This window comes from Leucoraja erinacea, chromosome 13 (genome assembly GCF_028641065.1).
Source record: "Leucoraja erinacea ecotype New England chromosome 13, Leri_hhj_1, whole genome shotgun sequence".
NCBI classification, from domain to species: domain Eukaryota; kingdom Metazoa; phylum Chordata; class Chondrichthyes; order Rajiformes; family Rajidae; genus Leucoraja; species Leucoraja erinaceus.
The window spans coordinates 11,539,501-11,562,036 of record NC_073389.1 but is presented as its reverse complement, the minus strand read 5'-3'; the positions used below and the strand labels follow the sequence as shown (position 1 = coordinate 11,562,036).

At 42.9% G+C, this 22,536-nt stretch overlaps 1 protein-coding gene across 1 annotated transcript in view; it reads right to left on the bottom strand.

The window, feature by feature from the left end:
* Positions 1–22,536, bottom strand: part of LOC129702634 (ubiquitin carboxyl-terminal hydrolase 16-like) — a 45,405-nt gene that overhangs the window by 10,986 nt on the left and 11,883 nt on the right. The window contains 8 exon segments of the mRNA XM_055644481.1: positions 999–1,080; positions 2,938–3,025; positions 7,764–7,894; positions 8,534–8,629; positions 9,655–9,821; positions 12,832–12,935; positions 14,354–14,457; positions 19,459–19,634. Coding sequence (XP_055500456.1) covers positions 999–1,080; positions 2,938–3,025; positions 7,764–7,894; positions 8,534–8,629; positions 9,655–9,821; positions 12,832–12,935; positions 14,354–14,457; positions 19,459–19,634 — 948 coding nt within the window.

Genomic DNA, 22,536 nt, shown 5'->3' with positions numbered 1-22,536 from the left:
AAGGGTAACAGGGAGAATGTTGGAACAGCCCAGAGAGCATCCAAGGTTGGGATTGAACCCGGACCACTGATGTTGTGAGGCAGCAACTCTACTAGCTGAGCCACTAATCTGGTCACAACTAAAACTCTGGCTCCTCCACTTCCAAACTCAGGGCATTGATGAGTGGAGCTGCAACATGACAACCACCAACGGGAATACGTCGGGAATTCCTTTGATCTACATAATTCAATACTCCACCAACCAACACGAACACACACTGAGCCACTGGGAAAGTTCACATATGCAAGCTACAAATTACATTACCTTTCATGATTCTCTCACGTTCTTCATCTTCCCCCTTCTCTGAAGAATAATTTAAGGCTTTTACAATGCCAGCACCTATTCGCTGAGATTGAGATAAAGATAGTTTCACAAATTATGTCTCCATATACAATATAAATGACGGTCGTTTTCATTTAATAATCTAGATCGTTAAACTCATATTTTTCCCACTTTAATGCCAACACTATTCCTGTCTATCAACCACCTACCCAAAACAGACAGAAAAATCAAGACATATATTTGCAAAATTGGGAGCTAACCCATCATCTTTGGGATTACTGAAGAAACAACATTGGGAGGAAATCGGAAGGGAATGAGGGGGGGGGGGGGGAACAATAATTACTAATTTCCCATGGGTAACAGGGAAATGTCAAAGACCGAGCCCAGTCTAAAAAAGGTTTATAATTGTTCAGCCCTGATGTTGTGAGCCAACAAAACTACTAGCTGAGCCCTAAATCTAATTTGATTATTGGACACAGTTCTGGTCTCCCCCATTACAGGAAGGGTATGGAGGGCTTGGAGAGGGTGAGGGGTGGTTTGCAACATGAACAACCACCGTTACGTCGGAATACGTCGGGAATTCCTTTGATCTATATAATTCAATACTCCACCAGACAACACGTACACACAATGAGCCACTGGGAAAGTTCACATACGCAAGCTACAAATTACATTACCTTTCATGATTCTCTCACGTTCTTCATCTTCCCCCTTCTCTGAAGAATAATTTAAGGCTTTTACAATGCCAGCACCTATTCGCTGAGATTGAGATAAAGATAGTTTCACAAATTATGTCTCCATAAACAATATAAATGTGGTCGTTTTCATTTAATAAGCTAGAGTGAAAGGCAAGCAATTGCATCCAATGCCCCAATCTCCTGTCTTGCAACCATGTAACCCAAAACAGACATAAAAATCAAGGATTATATATTGCAAAACAGGGAGCTATAAGATCACCTTTGCTCTTACTGATTAGTTACATTCTATAAATGAAATCGAAGGCAATGAACTCCTAAGAATGAACAATAATTACTAATTTCCATGTGGTAACAAAAATGTCAAAGACCGAGACGTCTAAAAATGCAATTATAATTTTTCAGCCCTGCAGGAAGCCAACAAAACTCATGTAACAACCTAAATACTTAATTTGATTATTGGACACAGTGCTGGTCACCCCATTACAGGAAGGGTATGGAGGCTTTGGAGAGGGTGAGGGGTGGTTTACCAGAATGCTGCCTTTGATTCGAGGGTTTCAGGACAAGGAGCGGTTGGATAAACTTGGATTGTTTTTTCTGGAACACCAGAGTATAATAAATTATGAGCGGTATAAATAGAGTATATATTCATAACCTTTTTCCCCCAAGGGTGGAAATGTCCAATACTAGAGGGCATAGTTATCAGGTGAGACGGGGAAGAGTTTAAGAGATGTGAGGGCATTTTATTTTTTAAAACAGAGAGAGCTGTCGGAGCCTGGAACACATATCCCCTCCCCCCCCCACTCCCTTTTTAATGACTGGCCGCCATATTTTCAATAGAAATTTTAATAATGTGCATATTGTTTAGAAATATTTGCTTTTGACAAAATATTTACTTATCTGCATTGTGAATAAAATCATCTATTGTACTGCTCTAAATGTCTTTAATGACATGTCTATTCCACGGCTCAATATTATTTGGCTTAGCGACATATCAGACCCTCTTTAAATGCCTATATATGTATTCAGCTCAGAAATAAAACAAACATGATAAAATTATTCATTCATGTACAAAAAGCTTTTTTTTTTGTCAACATTCCGGGTCTGGCCTACAAGCTAATTTCCATCCATTACCAGACTAGTGAAATCAATGATGGATACATTTCTGAACCATCTCATCATTTGAATCTATGCATTTATTTCTAGACAATATGCACATTATTACAAGTTCTATTGAAAATATGACAGCCACACATCAGTCTTTATTTAGCCTTACTGCAGATTTTGCTTTCTTGAGGTAGTGGAGGCATATAGGACAGTGATATTTAAGATGCTGACAGATAGGCACATGAATGTGCTGGGAATGGGAGGGATATGGATTATGTGCAGGCAGAGGATATCATGCTCAGCACGACATTATGGGCTGAAGGTGCTGTTCCAGTGCTGTACTGTTCTATGAGCTATAGAACTATGTAGTTCATAGAACATATTGTATGTTAATGTTCATATAGGGGTGGCACAGTGATGCAGCAATAGATCCCTGCCTTACAGTGCCAGAGATCTGGATTCACTCCTGACTATGGGTGCTGTCTGTACGAACTTTGTACTTTCTCCCTGTGGTCGAGTGGACAAGGGTCAGATTGATAGGACTTGGAAACTGCGCAACACTTAAGGCCCCAAGTACGTTCTCCTAGTGACCGCTTGATTTTTCACTGGGTGCTCCGGTTTCCTTCCACATTCCACAAACGTGCAGGTTTGTAGGTTAATTGGCTTCTGTAAATTGTCCCTAGTGTGTAGGAAAGAATTATTGTATGGGTGACCGTTGGTCAGCATGGACTTGGTGGACCGAAGGGCCTGCTTCCACACTATCTCCAAACTAAGATTAAAAAACATTCACCCACAACCACATGAGCCTACTTACTTTGATCTCCTCGGTTCGCATTCCATCCAATAAATAATGAAGCAACTCCTGGCTATCCTGCTGTTGGTACCCTCTAAATCGCATAGCCCTGAGGAAAACAAACAATATTTGAAGCGGAACATTGAAAGACACAAATCTGCAATACAGCAATTGTTTAGCCGATATAGATTTCTGTAATAACAAGGAACCACAGATGCTGAGGAAGGAGTATGGTGGATAGAAGGGGAGGGGAAGCGGACAAATAAGTGTGTCCAGGTGGAGCACGGTGGAGAAGGTGGGGGGTTGGGGGGGGGACGGGAGAAAAAAATGAGGTGACGGGGTTTGTAGCACCTAAAATTGCCAAATTCAATGTTCATAGTGTTATGTTGTATGCTACCCAAGCAAAATATGAGGTGCTGTCACCATAGAAGACCCCACTGCACTTTGAAATATCAAAGGAATCCGTTGCTTGATAGAACAAAAGGAAAAGTAAGCCATTTGGTTCCTCAAGCATGTAGTCATTCAAAAAAAAAGGCTGATTTCAACCTCAATGCCATTTTTGTGCCTTATTATTGTCTTTATTGATTCCTTTACTAACCAGAAATCTATTGTTGATTTTGAACACAATCAATGACTGAGCTTCCATGAAACCATCCTCCTTTGTTCTAGATGACTGTAGTTTTAAGATTTTGTATATTTCCAATGTGATCACTTCTCATTCTTCTAAACTCTAAAAAAGCAATTCCCTCATATCCATCGCAGGTATCCATCTAGCAAATCTTTACTATGCTCACTCTGCACAGAGTAGATAGTTCCTCAAGAAAGTGGAGCGATTTTTTGCACGCTATTCCAAGGGTCTCAATTCCCTTATCACTAAACGTTATTCCCTTATCATGTATTTACATACTGTAAATGGCTTGGTTGTAATCATGTATTGTCTTTTTGCTGACTGGCTAGCACGCTACAAAAGCTTTTCACTGTACCTCGGTATACGTGACAATAAACTAAACAGGAAGAACATATACACCTTTAGAAAGGCATCCTTCCACAAGTAATTAAACTGTGTTATAATGATTAGCTTCTGCACCTGCATGTTAGCTCTTGGCGACCTGTGTAAAAGGGGAACCATATCTGTTTGAATATTAGCGTTTCCCAACCTGTCACCATTTAAAAGGGCATTTTTGATTTTTCCACTGAAGTAATAATTTCACTGCTTTTCTACATAGTTTTCCTTCTGCCCTGTTTGCACCTACTCAGTTTGCTTGTTTATATTCCTTTGGAGCTTCTTTGCATCCTCATCACCACTCACATTCGCATTTAGTGTTATCAGTAAACTTAGGACCCACAATACCTCTACTCTGATCAAGAAGGCTCATCAGCGTCTCTTCTTCCTGAGGAGACTGAAGAAGGTCCATCTGTCTCCTCAGATCCTGGTGAACTTCTACCGCTGCACCATCGAGAGCATCCTTACCAACTGCATCACAGTATGGTATGGCAACTGCTCTGTCTCCGACCGGAAGGCACTGCAGAGGGTGGTGAAAATTGCCCAACGCATCACCGGTTCCACGCTCCCCTCCATTGAGTCTGTCCAAAGCAAGCGCTGTCTGCGGAGGGCGCTCAGCATCGCCAAGGACTGCTCTCACCCCAACCATGGACTGTTTACCCTCCTACCATCCGGGAGGCGCTACAGGTCTCTCCGTTGCCGAACCAGCAGGTCGAGGAACAGCTTCTTTCCGGCGGCTGTCACTCTACTAAACAACGTACCTCGGTGACTGCCAATCACCCCCCTATTTTTATTTTTATTCAAATCGTTTGCTATGTCGCTCTTCAAGGGAGATGCTAAATGCATTTCGTTGTCTCTGTACTGTACACTGACAATGACAATTAAAATTGAATCTGATCTGAATCTGAATCTGAGAAACGGTCTCCCTAGCTAAATTGTTGATAGACCTAGTGAATAGTTGGGGCTCAAACACAAAATCTTGCAGTACCCCTAAGTGGTGACACCTTAACAACCCAGGAAGAACCTGCTGATGTATTATTATTTTCTATTGGCTTAAAAAACGGTGCTGGAATAACTTAGTGGGTCAGGCAGCATCTCTGGAGGGCATGGATAGGCAATGTTTCGGGTTGGAATCCTTCAGAGTGAAAAATATCTCCATATCTGACACCCTTTTGTCTCCTTTGCATCTCTAGCCTTAGTTCACAAATCTGCCACTCGCCCCCCTCTTCCACCCCCCCACCCCAGCTGTATCAACCAATCACTTACCTGGCTTTAACCCACCACAGCCTCTTTTCTAGCGTTCTCACCTACTACCTCAATCAATCTGAAGAAGGGTCCCAACTCGAAGCATTGTCTGTCCATCCCCCCCCCCCACACATCCTGCCTGACCTGCTGAGTTACTCCAGTACTTTGTGTTTACTCAACTCCCATTCTATATCCCATCTTCCAAGCCAAGATCCTGTCTAACTGCAGAACAGATGTCATACCTTGTAAACAGCACCACCTCACATTCTTCCACTATTTGCCTGACCTTCCCATTTTACAAACAACCTGCAACATTTACACCCTAGCTTTGGCACCCCAGCTATGTTTCTGCAAGGTAAGTTTCTGTGACCATTTATGAATATATGCTGTTAGTTTATAAACCTTGTTGCAGATACAGTCTACATTTAGATAGTGCTTTTAAATTTGGCCTTTTAATAATTTTCTATATTTTGTTGCTATTTGCTCATTTCCTTGTTTGCACTATATATTTAGTTTGCTTACTTCATTGCAAACTAGCATTTTTAGCTTTATTCTCCCCCCCACCACCCCAAACTCTCTTCTTGGTGATCCATCATCCTACCAAGCGAATTAAAAGTTTCTCCAAGAGCACTAGCAAACTTCTGAGGTTATTGGTCAATTTGACTGACGCAGGTCTCACCCAGAAATGACCCTAAAGTCCCAGAAATCCAAATCCCTCACTGCTGTATAACCTCTCCACTCATACATTCATAGAATCATACAGCATCGAAACAGGCCCTTCGCGCTGACCAGCGATCCCTGCACATTATTACTATACAATAAACTCTCTTGAATCTTGAATCACACGCTGAGACAATCTTTTACATTTATACCAAGCCAATTGACCAATAAACCTGTACGTCTTTGGAGTGTGGGAGGAAACCGAAGATCTGAGAAAACCCACGCAGGTCATGGGGAGAACGTACAAACTCTGTATAGACAGCACCAGTAGTCAGGATCGAACCCGGGTCTCCGGCACTGACAACTCCGGCAACTCTACCACTGCGCCACCGTGCCATCCCGTGACTAATTAAGGACATTCATTTGTTCTATTCTCCTATTTCTGTATGTTGACAAATGGCATGAGATTAATTCAGAGATTACTTTTTCCTTTAAGGTACTGCTTTCATGTTATTGGTAACAATACAGCCAACAATTTCTGTTTTTCCCACTCTCCCATTTCAGGTTGTTCTGCAGTTTTTCCAGCAACATTCAACTATCCATGTTCTCCAGAGATGCTGCCTGACTCGCTGAGTAACTTGAGTCTTTTTTTGTAAAGCAGCATTGCAGTTCTTTATCTCTTCACATTTCATTGATGTTTATAGGATCACAATTCCATAGTTATTGCACCCCAAAGTTTCGATTAAGTGAGGGTTTACTGTTCTCATTTGTATCATTTTGTTATAAAAGTGATAGACAAAATATTAATTGAACACTATGATTGTGAGGAATTGTAACCTTCATGGGCAATCTAAGCAATTTTGTTCACCTGTGAATCAACAAAATTTATTGCAAGTTTTGATGCCCTTTTAAATCAATGAAGATCGATGAATTAATTTAAATATTACTAAAACTATTATTCATAATTATGTTTTGAGAGCTCATATACAACAGAATGATTTACAACAAACAGGCTTCAACCCTTCAAAATAGGGGGGTTGCACGTAAGGTCACTGGGTCAAAGGGCTTGACGCACGGAGCCGTTCAATCCATCTGGAGGACATCCGTAACTTCCGGTGTATGTTATTAATGCAAGAAACGCGTACTTTCCTACCTGTTAAAAACCGCCAAAATGTTGAATTTCTGCGCTGAAAAAAATTGTGGAAGTTGGGGTAAGTGTGAGAGACATGTACCCAACTTTAGAATTCCAAAAGTGAAGCGAAATGAAGGTAAAGATAAGCGAGAGCTGAAGGAAGAACTGCAGCTAAAGTGCTTGGCGAACATATCGGAATTGAAAATATTGGGAATTATCGCATTTGCTCACTGCATTTCATCAACAGTAGGACATTATTTGTGTTTTTTCTTGATTCCTTTGGTATCTAAAAAGTCTCAGAAGTGATAAATCTGGCTGTAAATTTTTCTTCAGATGCGTTTTCATTTTGTATGTAAAAACCCACTTGAGAACCATGGGCAATTAAAAAAATTTAGCCAGATTTATCACTTCTGAAACTCTTTAGATGCCAAAGGAATCAAGAAAAAACACAAATAATGCCTTAGTTGATTAAATGCAGTGAGCAAACGGCCAATGTTCGCTAAGCACTCGGGCTGTTGTTGTCCCTTCAGCTCTCGCTTCTATCTACCGTAATTTCTCATCATTTTTGGAATTCTGAAGTAGGCTAAATGTCTCACACGCTTATCCCGATTTCCATAATTATTTACAGCGCAAAAATTGACAATTTCAGCGGGTTTTAACGGGCCCGCTACACTGGAAACAATGGTAAGTGCCTACCTGCAGTTCATCGCGTGTACTCCATTTGGAGTAGCGTAGCAACAGTACGGGTCATGGGTCGTGACCCGACTGCCGTGAAACCTCCCTATAGTAACAATAGCAAATACTTACTTTTTACAGACTTGAGTGAAGAGATCTTTTGGAGTGACAACACTCTTTTTGGTATCTTGAATTTCAAGAAGAAATTGATGCATTGCTGACGAGAGTGGGCCTAGTTGATCAGTATGAATTTCGAGATGTCCCTGATAATTTAAAATCAAAACACACACTTTTAAAAACAAAGCTAAAATTACATCCTCAATAATTTACGAAGATGTTGCCAGGACTCAAGGGATTGAGCTATAGGGTGAGTTGAGTAGGCTAGGACGCTATTCCTTGGAGCGCAGGAAGATGAGGGGTGATCTTATAAAGGTGCACAAAATCAGGAGAGGAATAAATTGGGTAAACACAGAGTCTCTTGTCCAGAGTAGGGGAAATCGAGAACCAGGGGTTTAAAGTGCGGGGGGAAAGATTTCATAGGAACCTGACCCTTCAACCAGGTTCTTGAACCACTACCTCAGCACCAAACCACTATAGGCTTCACTACTATGGCTGTTCTGTGCTGTTATGGCCTAGTTTACTTTTGAATCATTTACAATTTATTGTATATTCATTGTCGTTGTTGCTCTAATAAGCCTGCAAAACTGCAGGTGAGTAATAAGCTCATTGATCTGTTTCGTATGACAAATTCAACACTTGACTCGTCAAAGATTCACAAAAATTAGGACTGGGAATATTCAAGTAAAATCCAAAGATAGACAATCTCTATTTTGTTTAAAACAAATGGCATATCTATAATGGGATATTTGCAAATTAATGGAAGCATTCCAAGCAATACCCACCAAGTTTGAAGAATCAGGAGTTATAATTGTCACAGTATTTCCATTCGTTTTTATTCCCTGAATCGTCTCTTTTAGCACATATGTCTGTGACAAGATCTAGGATTTTTAAAGAAAAACAAGTTTGTCAGTTTCAACGTTAAAAGTTACTACAAAGTATTCCTTACAAACAATGCGACAGCATTATTAAAGTACAAGCTGCAGCAAAAAGGAAAATTAAAATATACTCTGGTTTTCGAGTAAATGTCATAAAGGCTTGAGAACAGTGTCAAGTCTTCCTATCACTTTATTAAATCAGGTTAAACGAGTTGCTAGAGATTCTAGTGGTAATTATATCCTGTTTAATGATTTAGCTAGTTACAATGTTTCATTTATTTTGGGATCTGGGAATCACCAGCAAGCCCATTCTGAATTGCCCCCGAGAAAGTGCCAATTAGCCTGTTCTGGTGAAGGTACTACCACTGCTGTTCGACATGGAGTTCCAGGATTTAGCTGCAATCTATTTCCTAATTAATGAAAATTTGGAGGAATGTGTCCCATCTGCATGCTACCTTGTCCTTCTTGGTTATAAAGGTCAAGTGTTTGGGAACTGAGTAAGCCATGCAAGCACAATACATGTTGTGGATGCTATACACTGCAGCCAGTGTACCAGTGAGGAAAGGAATGCACATTTTAAGCTGGTGGAGTGAGTGCAAATTAAGTAGTTTGCCTTCTCATGGATGGCATCAAGCTGCGACTCTGCACGCCCAAGCAAGTGGAGAGCATGGCACTACGTTCCGGATTTGTGCCTTGTCGATGGTGAAAAGGCATACGAATGCCAGGCAACGAGTCATTTGTGTCTTCTGATCTGCTTCTGCAGTCATATGTGGCCAATCCAGTATATTGATGGTTGGAGAGTCACCAATGACAATGCCATCGAATATCAAAGATAGATGGCACTTTTGTGGAGTGATTGTTTCTTACTTGCCACTTATTAACCCATGTCCAAATGTTATCCAAATCTTACTGCATTCAGGTATGAGCTGCTTCATTCATTGAGTTAGTTAGCTTCTGAGTTTTCCCAACCAACAAAATATGGACTAGGTAACCAACAGAAACCATGGTCAGTATTTCATGTTAATCACCTGTAGAACTGCATTGAAAAAACATGTATTCCCAAGATTGCTGAGTCCTTTTACTGACGGTTGTTGGTTGCTCTGTCGAGAAGTCTTCTCTATCTCAATTGCTGTTGCATTGTCTTCCTTTCCCTTATCCTGATCTTTTTCATGTGATGGTGGAAGTACAGCTGTAACTAGAAATATGGAGCAATTTAAACTCAATATATTTGTGCTAATCACATTAACCTTTCTCATCAACAACTTCTCTCAATCCAATGACAAAACTCAATTCAGCAACATTGCACCAACACAGACTGAGGCAACACATGCATTTAATTGCTTTCCCAGATAAGTAATCAATTGCCTTCTTGCAGTCCTTAATTCAGTGGGAAGATTCTCGAAATCAGGTTTTAATCCTGGAGAGTGCAACTTTCAGCTTGCCCAAAATACAGCGTGTTACATCGGGTATAGCATTACTAATTGCATATTTATGAAATAATGATGTACAGGTGCACAACCTTTTATCCGACGATCCAAATAACGAAAACCTCCGAATAGCGACATTTTTTCGGTCCTTGAAGAAAGGTCCTTGAAAACGTTCACCGAGGGCGGCCCGCAGAGGTGACAGCGGAACCTCCGGTCGGTCCTCGAAGAAAGGGGAACTAAATCCCCATTCATAAAAGAGGTGAGGGTATATTGCGCGGGAGGGTTAATAATTAACAATATGCTGCTACCTGCCCGCTGAGTTAAAAAGTTCCCACGGTAGACACGATACACAGTGTATCGTGAGTCTTGCGTGGGAACTTTTTAACTCAGCGTGCAGGCAACAGCAGATTGTCGCTCCCTTCAGTTTCACCCCACCTACACCCCTCTGCTTCCCGGCCATGTGTGTGACCCCTTCCCTCCCCTCTCCAGCTCCCCGCTCATTGCACCGGCGCGGGGGCTTTGCACTGTCTTCACGTCGGCGATTCTAGCAGCGCAGTGCAGTCACCGGAGACGTCAGGACCAACGGGACACCGACCCCCAGGCCCACCGCAAGCATGGAGATCCCAGAGACCCACAGCCAGCAGCAGCCCAGCCCCGTTCCAACTCCAGAGGAAAACTGCAAACTGGCCGGAGACGTCAGGACCACCAGAAGCCGCTCCCCGATGGGCCGCTACGGCGACAAGTGGCAGTTCGCCCACAGCCCGAGCTGCGCCCTCTCATCGGGACACCGACCCCCAGGCCCACTGCAAGCACGGAGATCCCAGATCAGCAACTCCAGCCCAGCCCCGTTCCAACTTCAGAGGAACACGCAGTGTATGGGCAGAAGCTGATAGTGTGGAAGGTACTTCTTGTTCTTGGGGTCGCGCAGCTCGGGCTGTGGGCGAACTGCCACTTGTCGCCGTAGCGGCCCATCGGGGAGCGGATTCCTCTGGAGTTGGAGGGGGAGGAGGGTATTGTGCTGTTTGATCGCCCCCTACTATCCCAGGGACAGGGAGACAGGACGTTCACCGAGGGCGGCCCGCAGAGGTGACAGCGGAACCTCGGGTCGGTCCTCGAAGAAAGGGGAACTAAATCCCCATTCATAAAAGAGAAGGTGAGAGTATATTGCGCGGGGGGTTAATAATTGACAATCTGCTGCTACCTGCCCGCTGAGTTAAAAAGTTCCCACGGTAGACACGATACACAGTGTATCGTGAGTCTTGCGTGGGAACTTTTAAACTCAGCGTGCAGGCAGCAGCAGATTGTCGCTCCCTTCAGTTTCACCCACCTACACCCCTCTGCTTCCCGGCCATGTGTGTGACCCCTTCCCTCCCCTCTCCAGCTCCCCGCTCATTGCACCGGCGTGGGGGCTTTGTACTGTCTTCACAACGGCGATGGCTGCAGGTTCAGTGCAGTCACCAGAGACGTCAGGACCAATTGGACGTCGACCACCAGGCCCACCGCAAGCACAGAGATCCCAGAGACCCACAGCCAGCAGCAGCCCAGCCCCGCTCCAACTTCTTCTGCCGGGATCAAGGCGCAAACACGCGACCTTGCAGATATGAGCCGAGCACTCTACCACTGAGCCAGCCATTAAAATCTACGCAAAAAAATTTCCATTCTGAAGACCGACAAATTCTGAATTATGAAAGGTGTCTGGTCCCAAGGCTTTCGGATAAAAGGTTGTGCACCTGTATTTCAATTAACAATGTTACAACATTTTGAGATTTAAAAAATCAAGTCTGTAATTTATCCCATCAGATAAAGCATACAAAAAAGTTTAATTTGACACCTAATTCACTTTCATATCTTCAGTATTAAAAAGGTTATGGCCATTTTCATACTCGGAAATTAGCATCTTGTTCCCTATTGCTTTTTCATTGACTTAACACAGCTGTGATCAAGAACAGTCAAAAGCCCATAACTTTCTTAAAAATTAAGAGAACTGAAAAAAAATTTCAGTTATTATAGATTGAAGCATTCTGAAACAAATATGAAACAATCTTACTTAGATGACTTGAAATTAAAGCATATAATTAGTTAGTTACCTAATTGTAGCTAATTACAAAATTCAATTACTAGATCTAAACATCTACCCATTTCTTAAGAATAGATTAACATTTTTAAATTGCCTAAGTGTCCAAATAACATTCACACAATAATTCACAATATAACATAATTTTTAAATCTCATTGTCATGGGTTTATAGGCCAAATGGAAGGAGTTTAATGTCTAGTACCTGTAAATTAATGGCAATTTAAATCAGGGTTTTTCTGGAATGCGACCATTTGGAACGTTGCGGTTGCGGTGATTTAGTCCCCCATATCTGCAGCAAAACACTGCTGGTTCGTAAGGGAAAAAAATCACCGTTTCGCAACTTAAAATGTGAATTAGATGCATCTTAAGAAACACTTTTATACATATAAATAAACTTTCTTTTACCTGTCCCCTACTTAAAATCCGTCCCCGTTGTCAGCATTGACGGCTTCAGAAGCTGATTTTAAAATCACTCCAACGATTAATTGTTTAAAAAAAATTTTTAAACGCACAGAACGGCCGTCGGAACGATTCTTTAGCAAACGCTTGAACTCCAACAAAATATAATCCAGGACCAGGTCAGAGAAAACCGCATTTTAACCCCCCTCGCACCCCCCCCCAAAATCGTGCACACGGCTAGTGGCAGAATTGCAGCGCCGCTGAAGGTAAGTATTGTAACATACCTACTTCTGGATAACTCACCTTCTTTAGACGATTTATCAGCAATCATTTTTTGGACTGATTTTACAAATTGTCCTAACTGATCTTTGTCTTCATAATAAACATAATTATCACACAAGTAGCACCTGCATTAAAGTAACTAAGAATTAATTAAATCAAGCGCAAGACAATGCGAACATTTAACCGCACATTTAACCATTCTTTCTAATCCTTCTCACTTTTTATATTTACAACTTCATTTAATTGTACATTTTCTCGTAGTACATTTTTAAACAGCTGTCGTCACCCTTTCTCAGTAGCTTACACCAATTATCCAACTTCCCCTTCCCCACATTTATTTAATCAAGAGACAAAGTTATCACATAATTTTTTTTTCCAAAATCCCTCTACGGCCGTTTTCTGCTGTGTAGAAAAAGGCCCTTCAGCCTACCTCGCCTGTGACAACCATCATGCCTATCTATACAAATCCCTCCTACCTGCATTATTCCAATTCCTCTATGCCTTGGTCAGGTATCCATCCTTCTTAATTGTTCTAACTGTACCTGCCGCCACCATTTCCTGTGGCAGCGCATTCTATACACCAACCATTCTTTATGTGAAAATAATACCCCTCATATCCCCTTTAAACTTTCTCCCTCTCACATTAAACCCAAGCCCTTTTAGATACCCCTACCCTGAAAACCAAACAATAGGCAGCTACCTATGTACCTTAATTTGATATACCTTTTAGAGACTTGGAGCCTTATGGCATCGAAACAGGCCGATCGGCCCAACATGCGCGTGCTGGCCAAGATGCCCCATCTAAGCTCGTCCCATTTGCCTGCGTTTGGTCCATATCCTTCCAAACCTTTACTATCCATGTACCCTTCCAAGTATCTTATAAATGCTGTTATAGCACCTGCCTGAACTACCTCCTCTGGCACTCATCTTTACTCCAAAGAAAAAGGACCTAGCCAATCAAATTTATGCTTATAACTCAAGCACTCCAACCCAGGCAAAACACTTGAGAATTTTCTGCACCATCTTCTGCTTAATTACAACCCTCTTCAAGATTATTCGGTGATACTGTAAAATTTGTGCTGTAAATACTGTAAATGCCTTGTGGCTTTTAGTTACGCTGGCTGGTAGAAAATTATTTTGTAACGGAAAATTCGGAATCTCAAACATACGTCGGTGGATCCGCCCTCCAACACACTGTTCCACGCATTCATTAACCAATAAGAATTCAGAGACTTTAAAAAAAAAAAACTAAAAAATATCAAAAATGTTTGCAATGTATTTGATTGATCCGCTATTCGATTGATATATCCCTGTAATTGCTTAATCGAGATCCAAGATTCAGGAGAGTTTATTGTCATGTGTCCCAGATAGGACAATGAAATTCTTGCTTTGCTTCAGCACAACAGAATATAGTAGGCATGAATATAGAACAGATCAGTGGGTCCATATACCATTATATAAATATATTTATCCAAAATAGTGGTCAATAATATATTTGTGGGCCACTTTGCAAGCACTATCCGATGCGAGATGTTGAACCTACCATGCACTCCAGTTCTCCAAACAAAGAGCCAAAGAATGTCCATCCGAATGTGGCTCTTTATAATGTTGAAGAGCATGTTGTCCTTCCGAATTCCTCCCACAACCCTGAAAAATACAAAGCCATGGCATAAATAACGGGCGGCGAAGTGGTATAGTTGCTACCTTACAGAGCTTGCAGCACCAAAGACCAGGGTTTGAACCCGACTATAGGAGTTTGTATGTTGTCCCCGTGACTGCGTGGGTTTTCTCCGAGATCTTCGATTTCCTCCCACACTCCAAAGACATACAGGTTTGTAGGTTAATTGGCTTGGTATAAAAGTGTAAATCAGTCCTAGTGTGTGTAGGATAGTGTTAATGTGCTGGGATGGCTGGTCGGTGTGGACACGGTGGGCTGAAGGGCCTGTTTCTGCGCTGTATCTCTGAACTAAACTAATTATGCAATGCTGAAGAAATATTTATATTATATGAAATAGCCATCAAAAGTCTGGAGTTGGTGGTGCTGGATCCCATGAAGAGGTTGATAAGCCTTTGGTTAGGCCATATGTGAAGTATTGTGTGCAGTTCTGCTCACCCCATCACACGATTAATGTGAATGAAGACATGGGAAAGTGCAGAAGAAGTTCACCAGGATATTAGGAAAAACTAACTGCTGGAAGAACTCAACCCTCTGAGTTCCTCCAATAGTTTTTGTTTTGTGCTCCAGATTCCAGCAGCTGAAGTCTCTTATGCCTTCATCAGGATGGTGCCTGAATAAGAGAACATTAGCAAGGAGCGGTCAGACAAGCCTGGATGGGTTTTATCTGGAGTGTCAGAGGCTGAGAAGCAACATGATAGAAATATGTAGAGAGGCACATGGACAAGCAGGAAATAGAGGGGTAGAGACCATGTGCAGGCAGGTGGGATTTGTTAAATATGGCATCATGGTTGGCACAGGTTTCACAGGCTGAATGGCTTATTTCTGTCCAAAACCATCTTCTTAACTTCTTAAATCCTTTGCTCCTTTTGGTAGTATAGGCCATTGACAAATGTCCTCCACCTCACTTGGTTGTTGGCAGATCTCCCCAGTTGAGCCCACTCTAAGATATTTCTGTCTGGACACCTCTTCTCCAGCTGTTCCTGGGGCAACCTCTTTTCCTTTTTCCTTGGGGGTTCCATTTCAGGGCTTTCCGGGTGATGTTTGTGGCAGATTTCCTGAGGGTGGGTCCCCAATCCAACTCCATTTTCTCCTTCACATTTGTAAGTCAATGGGCTCCTGTCTTGTTCTTTTCCACAGGTCCACATTGCTTATGTCTCTCCACCAGATGTTAAGTATTCTCCTAAGGCAGGTGTTAATAAATGTTTGCAGCCTGTTTATAGTGTGTTTTGTTGTTTTCCATGTCTCTGATCCATACAGCATCACCTGTTTCATATTTGAATTAAATATGCGTATTTTGGTGGTGATTGAGATGAGTTTTGAGCTCCAGATCTTCCTGAGCATGTTAAACACCACCCTAGCCTTATTGATTCTACTTTTTATGTCTGCCTCTGCCCCTCCGGTGATGTCCACAACACTGCCTAGGTTTGCGAATGTTTCTACCTCCTCTAGAGCAGTGCTGTGCTGTCCGAAACCAGGTTCCATGTTTAAACTTACGTATTTTGGTTTATATGTACCTGGACATACAATATTGGATTCTGTTCCATTCTGTTAGTAGTTTGTTTGTTTGTTTATTTGTTTTTTTGCACAAAGTCCGCAAGCATTTCCACTTTTCATTTCATTGCACATCTCGTATGTGTATGTGACGAATAAACTTGACGACTTGACAGGTGATGAAAACAATCAAAGAGGATCACTTTCTGATATTAACAGACCATTAGGGGTCCAGGGACAATTTTTTATACAAAATCTTTTTCTGCAGATCGCAGATATGTTCGATACAGGAAAGAAATAAGGCAGGTAAAGATATACTGGTCGCAGCAAAGCAATAAAGGGTTAGGAATGAGCAAAATCTGACCAATATGGATCATCTGTCCAACAACCATAGTCAATGGGACAAGGAGTCAGAATGTAGAAACAAAAGACTGCAGATGTTGGTTTACCAAGGAAAGGCACAAAATGCTGGAATAAATCAGCGGATCAGGCAGCGTCCCTGGAGAACATGGATAGGTGACGTTTCGGGTCGGGACCCTTCTTCAGAATGATTGTAGGGGTGGGAAGAAAGTATGGTGGAAGAGTGGAGGGGCAGGATAGAGCTTGACAGGGCATAGGTGAACACAGGCGTGGAGCGCGGGGTTATTAGACAGATATTTGGTCAGAACACACACACACACACACACACACACACACACACACACACACGCACACACACACACACACACACACACACACACACACACACACACACACACACACAGATGACACACACACACACACACACACACACACACACACACAGTGCGAGTCAAAAAGATTAGAGAATTGTGAAGCTAGAAGATTGACAAGGTGCAAATTGTGTAGGAATGTAGATGGAAGGGGACAGGAGAGACAGGTGCAAGGGCAGCCAGGGCTCAGGAGGACGGTTGTTTATGGGGGGGGGGGGGGGGGAGAGGAGAGGGGATGCTTTGTAGAGGTTAAAGTTGTAGCTTTCAATGTTCATATCGATGGGTTGTAAACTATCCAAGCGGTAGATGAGGTGCTGTTCTTCCAGTTTGAGTGTGACCTCACTCTGGCAATGGAGAACGCACAGAACAGAAAGGTCAGTAAGAGATCAGGAAGGGGAGTTACAATGGTTCGCATCCGTGAGATCTAGAAGGCCTTGGAGGACCGGGCACAACTGTTAGGCGAAACGAACGCTGTTTACCCTTTTTTCACTGATGTACAAGAAGCCACATTGTGAACATCGGATGCAGATGAGGTTGGTGGAGGAGCACGTGAACCTCTTTCCCACATGGAAGAACTGTTAGGCTCCCGGGATGGAGGGAAGGGAGAAGGTTGCAGCAGATGGCCGAATAAAGGGGTGGTTTATGTGGAAAGGTATGAGTGAACCAAGGAGTTGTGGAGTAAGTGGTTTCTGTGGAAGGCAGAAAATGGTGGAGATGTGGTGGATGGTGGGATCAGGTTGGAGGAGCTGGAGATATCAGAGGATGGTGTGTTGGATGCGGAGACTGGTGGAAAGAAAGGTGAGGACGAGCGAAACTGTATCTTTGTTGCATCTGGGGGGAGGGGTGAGCGAGAGCAGAGCTACGGGGCACAGAGGAGATGAGCGTAAGGGATCCATCTATAACAGAAGAGGGAAAGATAGACACAAAATGCAGGAGTAACTCAGCAGGACAGGCAGCATCTCTGGATAGAAGGAATGGGTGATTTTTCAGGTCGAGACCTTTCTGCAGACTGACACTCCTCACATCGAGACCCTCCTCCAACCTCATCTACTGTAACAGCTGTTCCAGGTGTAGACTCCTATGTTTCGGCGAGACCAAGCACAGGCTCGACGATCATTTCGCTGAACACCTCTGCTCAGTCCGCCTAAACATATCTGATCTCCCAGTTGTTAAACACTTTAACTCCCCCTCTCATTCCCATACTGACCGTTCTGGCCTGGGCCTCCTCCACTGTCAGAGTGAGGCCCAGTGCAAATTAGAGGAACAGTACCTCATATTTCGCTTGGGCAGCTTACACCCCAGCGGTATGAATATTTTCAATAACTTCAAATAATCATTGCTTTGCCTCTCTCTCCATTCCTCACTCTTCCTAGTTCTCTGACCAGTCTGACTGGCCCCGTGATTAACTTTTATCTCTATGCTTCGTTGATATCTTCTCCTAGCTAACAACCATACCACATTTTTCTTGATCTACCTCTCATTTGATGTCTCGTTTTCACACCTTACCCTTCCCTATCTTTGTATCTCCCTCTCCCCTGACAGCCTGAAAAAGGGTCTCGACCTGACACGTCATCCATTCCTTCTATCCAGAGATGCTACCTGTCCCGCTGAGTTACTCCAGCATTTTGTGTCTATCTTCGGTGTAAAACAGCGTCAGCAGTTCCTTCCTACACAGAAGAGGTGAAACCATGTTAAGGGCCTGTCCCACTTGGATGACCTAATTCACGTGTTTAGAAGACCCTAGCCGAGTTGAAAAAAATGTCACGGTCGTGTTGACTCGCCGAAGTAAAAGACCTCCAATGACCTCCTACAACTATATCTACGACCTCAGTCTTCCACACCTAAGACCAACTACGATTAGCTACAAGTGGAAAATGATCACTTGATAAAATGATTTCATTTTTGCTTTTTTTTTTTCTCGGGCCAGTTACTGACCTACACCTACCTACGACTACCATCACGACCTACTACGACCTGCTTACGACCTACCCATGAGTAAAAAGTATTGATTTTTTCCATGCTGACCTTTTTTTTACTGGTGGACATTTTTTTTCAGGCTGAAAAAAACGCCGCGGCCTACTTGATGTCACGAGTACCTATGACTAGAATCACGACCTGCTACGACCTCGTGGCGACCATGCTGTGAGTATGAGTCAAGGGCAAACTCGGCAGAGGTCGTGAATTAGGTCGTGAAAGTGGGACAGGGGCCTTAGCTCAAGAAAGAAGACATCTTGAATGTCCTTGAATGGAAAGCCTCATCTTGGAATTGAATGAATTAACAAATGAACCAATACTGTACGTAAAGAAAAAAATGTAGTTTCAGAAACCACCAATCGCAATAAACAGTGGACTGACATTGGACTAGAAAAGTATGGCTGCAAATTTAGTGATCTGATCCAACATGCATTCACTGAATGGTGGGGAAGCTAAATTTGCTAAATTGCCACTTTGACATTGCAATCTAACCAGTTATTGGCGAAGAGGCCAAGAGATTATTAATGAGAACATACAACCCTGCTTTTCAGTCCATCTTTGTCTGTTAAATCGCTTGCCAATCATTGAGTCACATTTCAGCTTTTATAAGTAGCAGTACACATTGAGTTTCAATTTTTAAAGCTAAACCATGCCTAGAGGCTGCAAGCAAATCACTTTGAATTTAACAATGGGAACTGGTCACGCAGGTGTGCTTTACACAGAACTCAGAATTCTGTGGTCCAAGATCACTATTTCTCATAGACAACCATGTACCTTATGCCCACATTTTAAGCACAGCCAGACAGATGGAGCTTCATCGGGTTTCTCACATTTTCCCTCCGTTTTGACATCGTCTTTGCAGTCCTCACAAGCACTGCACCAAGGTTGGGCCAAACGCTTCTTAATTTTGCCAATGTTCAAATCCTTACGAAAATGTGTACATGGAGGCACTGAAATTAGGGTGAAAGACAACATTTAGTTTGGCACATATGAATTTTGCTGGACAGATGATTGTGGTTTTCGTCATTACATATTTTCATTCTAAAGTTATGAAAGTTTGAAAATGAATTGATGAAACATTAACATTTAATTAAGGCATACGACTTGAAAATCCAGCTCTTCAATCCTCCACCTTTCGAATGCTCTGCGGCCAATTTGTGATATCTTGACTAAACGCATCATCCTGCATTCTTGACGGCACACGTGCCTGTCTATTCTGTCCACTGCCGAGTTTCTAACCATTACTAATCTACAACATTTGCTTCTCTCTCTGCAGCTGAGCCACCCATACTGCCCTGATTTTGGATTTGGCGGGACTCTCTAGAGGCAGCTCTGACATGGAGAAATGGTTTTGGAATTAAATGCACAAAGATGCATTTTACACCATTTGAACAGGACCGAGATACTTGTGAGAAATCCAATGAGTATTTTAATTTTTGTATTTCAAGTACAGTGTTGGAGCAGATATCGAATTACATTTTATGGAGCCATTTCTACATGAAAAATGGGACAGGGAATATAGCCCCGTGTATTTAATGATTTGTAGTGTGGAAATTCCAAACTTTATCTTGGAGTGTGCGTGACATCGGGTGGTGCCACCACAGTGGCTGCCTCGCCAGCAGCTGTTAGTCCTTTCGCCTTTTTTGTTATTTTTAGTGTGTATGTCTTAATGGTTTTTAGTATGTCTTATGTAGAGGGTGGGGGTGGGGTGGGAATAGGGGGAAACCATTAGGGGGGAGTCTGAGCAAGGGCTACCTGAAATTGGAGAAGTCAATGTTCAAACCATTGGGGTGTAAACTACCCAAGCGAAATATGAGGTGCTGCTGCTCTCGGTGAGACCAAGCGCAGACTTGGCGATCGTTTCGCCCAACACCTCCGCTCAGTTCACAATAACCAACCTGATCTCCTCAGCACTTGAACTCCCCCTCCCATTCCGAATCCGACCTTTCTATCCTGGGCCTCCTCCACAGCCAGAGTGAGGACCACTGGAAATTGGAGGATCAGCATCTCATATTTCACTTGGGCAGTTTGTACATTGACTTCTCTAATTTCAGGTAGTCCCAAATGTCTCCTTCCCTTCTCAGCTCTCCCTCATCCCTCTGGCTGCCTCCTCTTCCTTTCTTCTTCCCGCCCGCCCCCCCCCCCCCCCCATCAGTCTGAAGAAGGGTTTCTTCAAGCGGGTATCAGACGCTTTCTAAGGGCCGAATCGGCTCATTCGCGGGGCCTTTCATCGCCCCGAAGCATTGCCTTTTCCTTCACTCCATAGATGCTGCTGCACCCGCTGAGTTTCTCCAGCATTTTTGTCTACCTTCGATTTTACAGCATCTGCAGTTCTTTCTTAAACAAAGAGTAGAGTCCCTTTGCCAAAATGGTAATCTGTACATAAAACTGGAAGTCATGTGCAAGATCTTAAATTAAAATTAAAACTTCTTATCTGCATTCAAGAAGAAGGACAATTCAGAATTTGAAAATTGCAGGGAGGTGGGATGGTGAAAATCAAGAACAAGTTACCATCAAAAGAGTTTGTAATAGAGGTTTTAGTCAGCCTAAAGGTGGATACATTAATAGGGCCTGATGAGATGTATCCAAGACCTCTGTGGGAGCAGATTGTTAGGGCCTGGACAGAGATTTGTAAATAACTGGTGGCTCTAGGCAAGGTGTCAAATGACTGGACAACAACAAATGTCATACTTTTATTCAAGGAGGGCAGTAGCACTAAGCCAGGTAATCACAAGCCTCCTGATCTAATGCAGTGGTAGTGAAGTTATTCGAAAGAATTGTAAGGGCCAAGATTAATCTACACCAGGTAAGGCAGAGATTAATCAAACATGTACAGCATGGCTTTGTTTGGGGCAGGGGCAAAAATCGCTATCAAAACATGGAGGGGACGTGATTGAGGCACGGTTTCTTGGTGGCCGCGCGCACACACACACACACACACATGCGAGGCTTTGGCCGTGGGCCCTGTGGACGGTAACATCGGGAGCTAAACTGGCTGATGACCGACTCCGAACTCCAGCAACAGCAGCTTCGTCCGCCCGAATCGTGGGGCTTGAATTGGCTCATTCGCGGGGCCTTTCATTGCCCGGCGCGGCTTAAAATTGGCTGTCGGGGGCTTCAACATCGGGTGTCTCGATCGCCTCGATGCAGTAGTTTGATTTTAAGCCACGCCGGGCGATGAAAGGCCCCGCGAATGGGCCGATTCAGCCCTTAAAAAGCGTCTGATACCTGCTTGAATCTTTCAAAAGCTACACTGTGATAAATAGAGCCAGGATGTTTAGGCACTAAAAAAGGCATTTACTGACAAAAAAAGGCATAAAAAAAGCCAAAATATGGTTAAAAATGATAATATATACTACATTAAATGACCATAAGTTGCCTGGTTGCACATAATTACTAGCATTTTTTAAAGAATTAAACTATGTCGTCTGTCAGACAGAATATGCTTCAGTTGTGGAAAAACGTCTTTCTACCTAAGCTGAAGTCACTGAAACAAGCTACAGACTCTATATTCATGTCGATATCTTGTGCATTACAGCTACCTTTGAGAACTTTAGCTGTTTTGTATTTGTTCAAGATCTTTGTTAGCTAAAATCACTCTCTCACACATTTTCCTTGTATGTATTTACCTCCATCGCCAGGAACTTTATGAATATCGTTAGTTACTTTGTAAGAGTAAAAGCTTAGGAGAGTACACCAGAGCCATGTACCCCACCTAGTCAAAATGGGCTGAGGAGGTAGCGGAATCTCGGGTGCCATTTCCTTGAACAACTGCACATGTGACTGTGCTTTGAGGAAGATTTTCTTGACATTGGAAACTAGGCAATCGACATTTGGAAACAAGCCACGTAT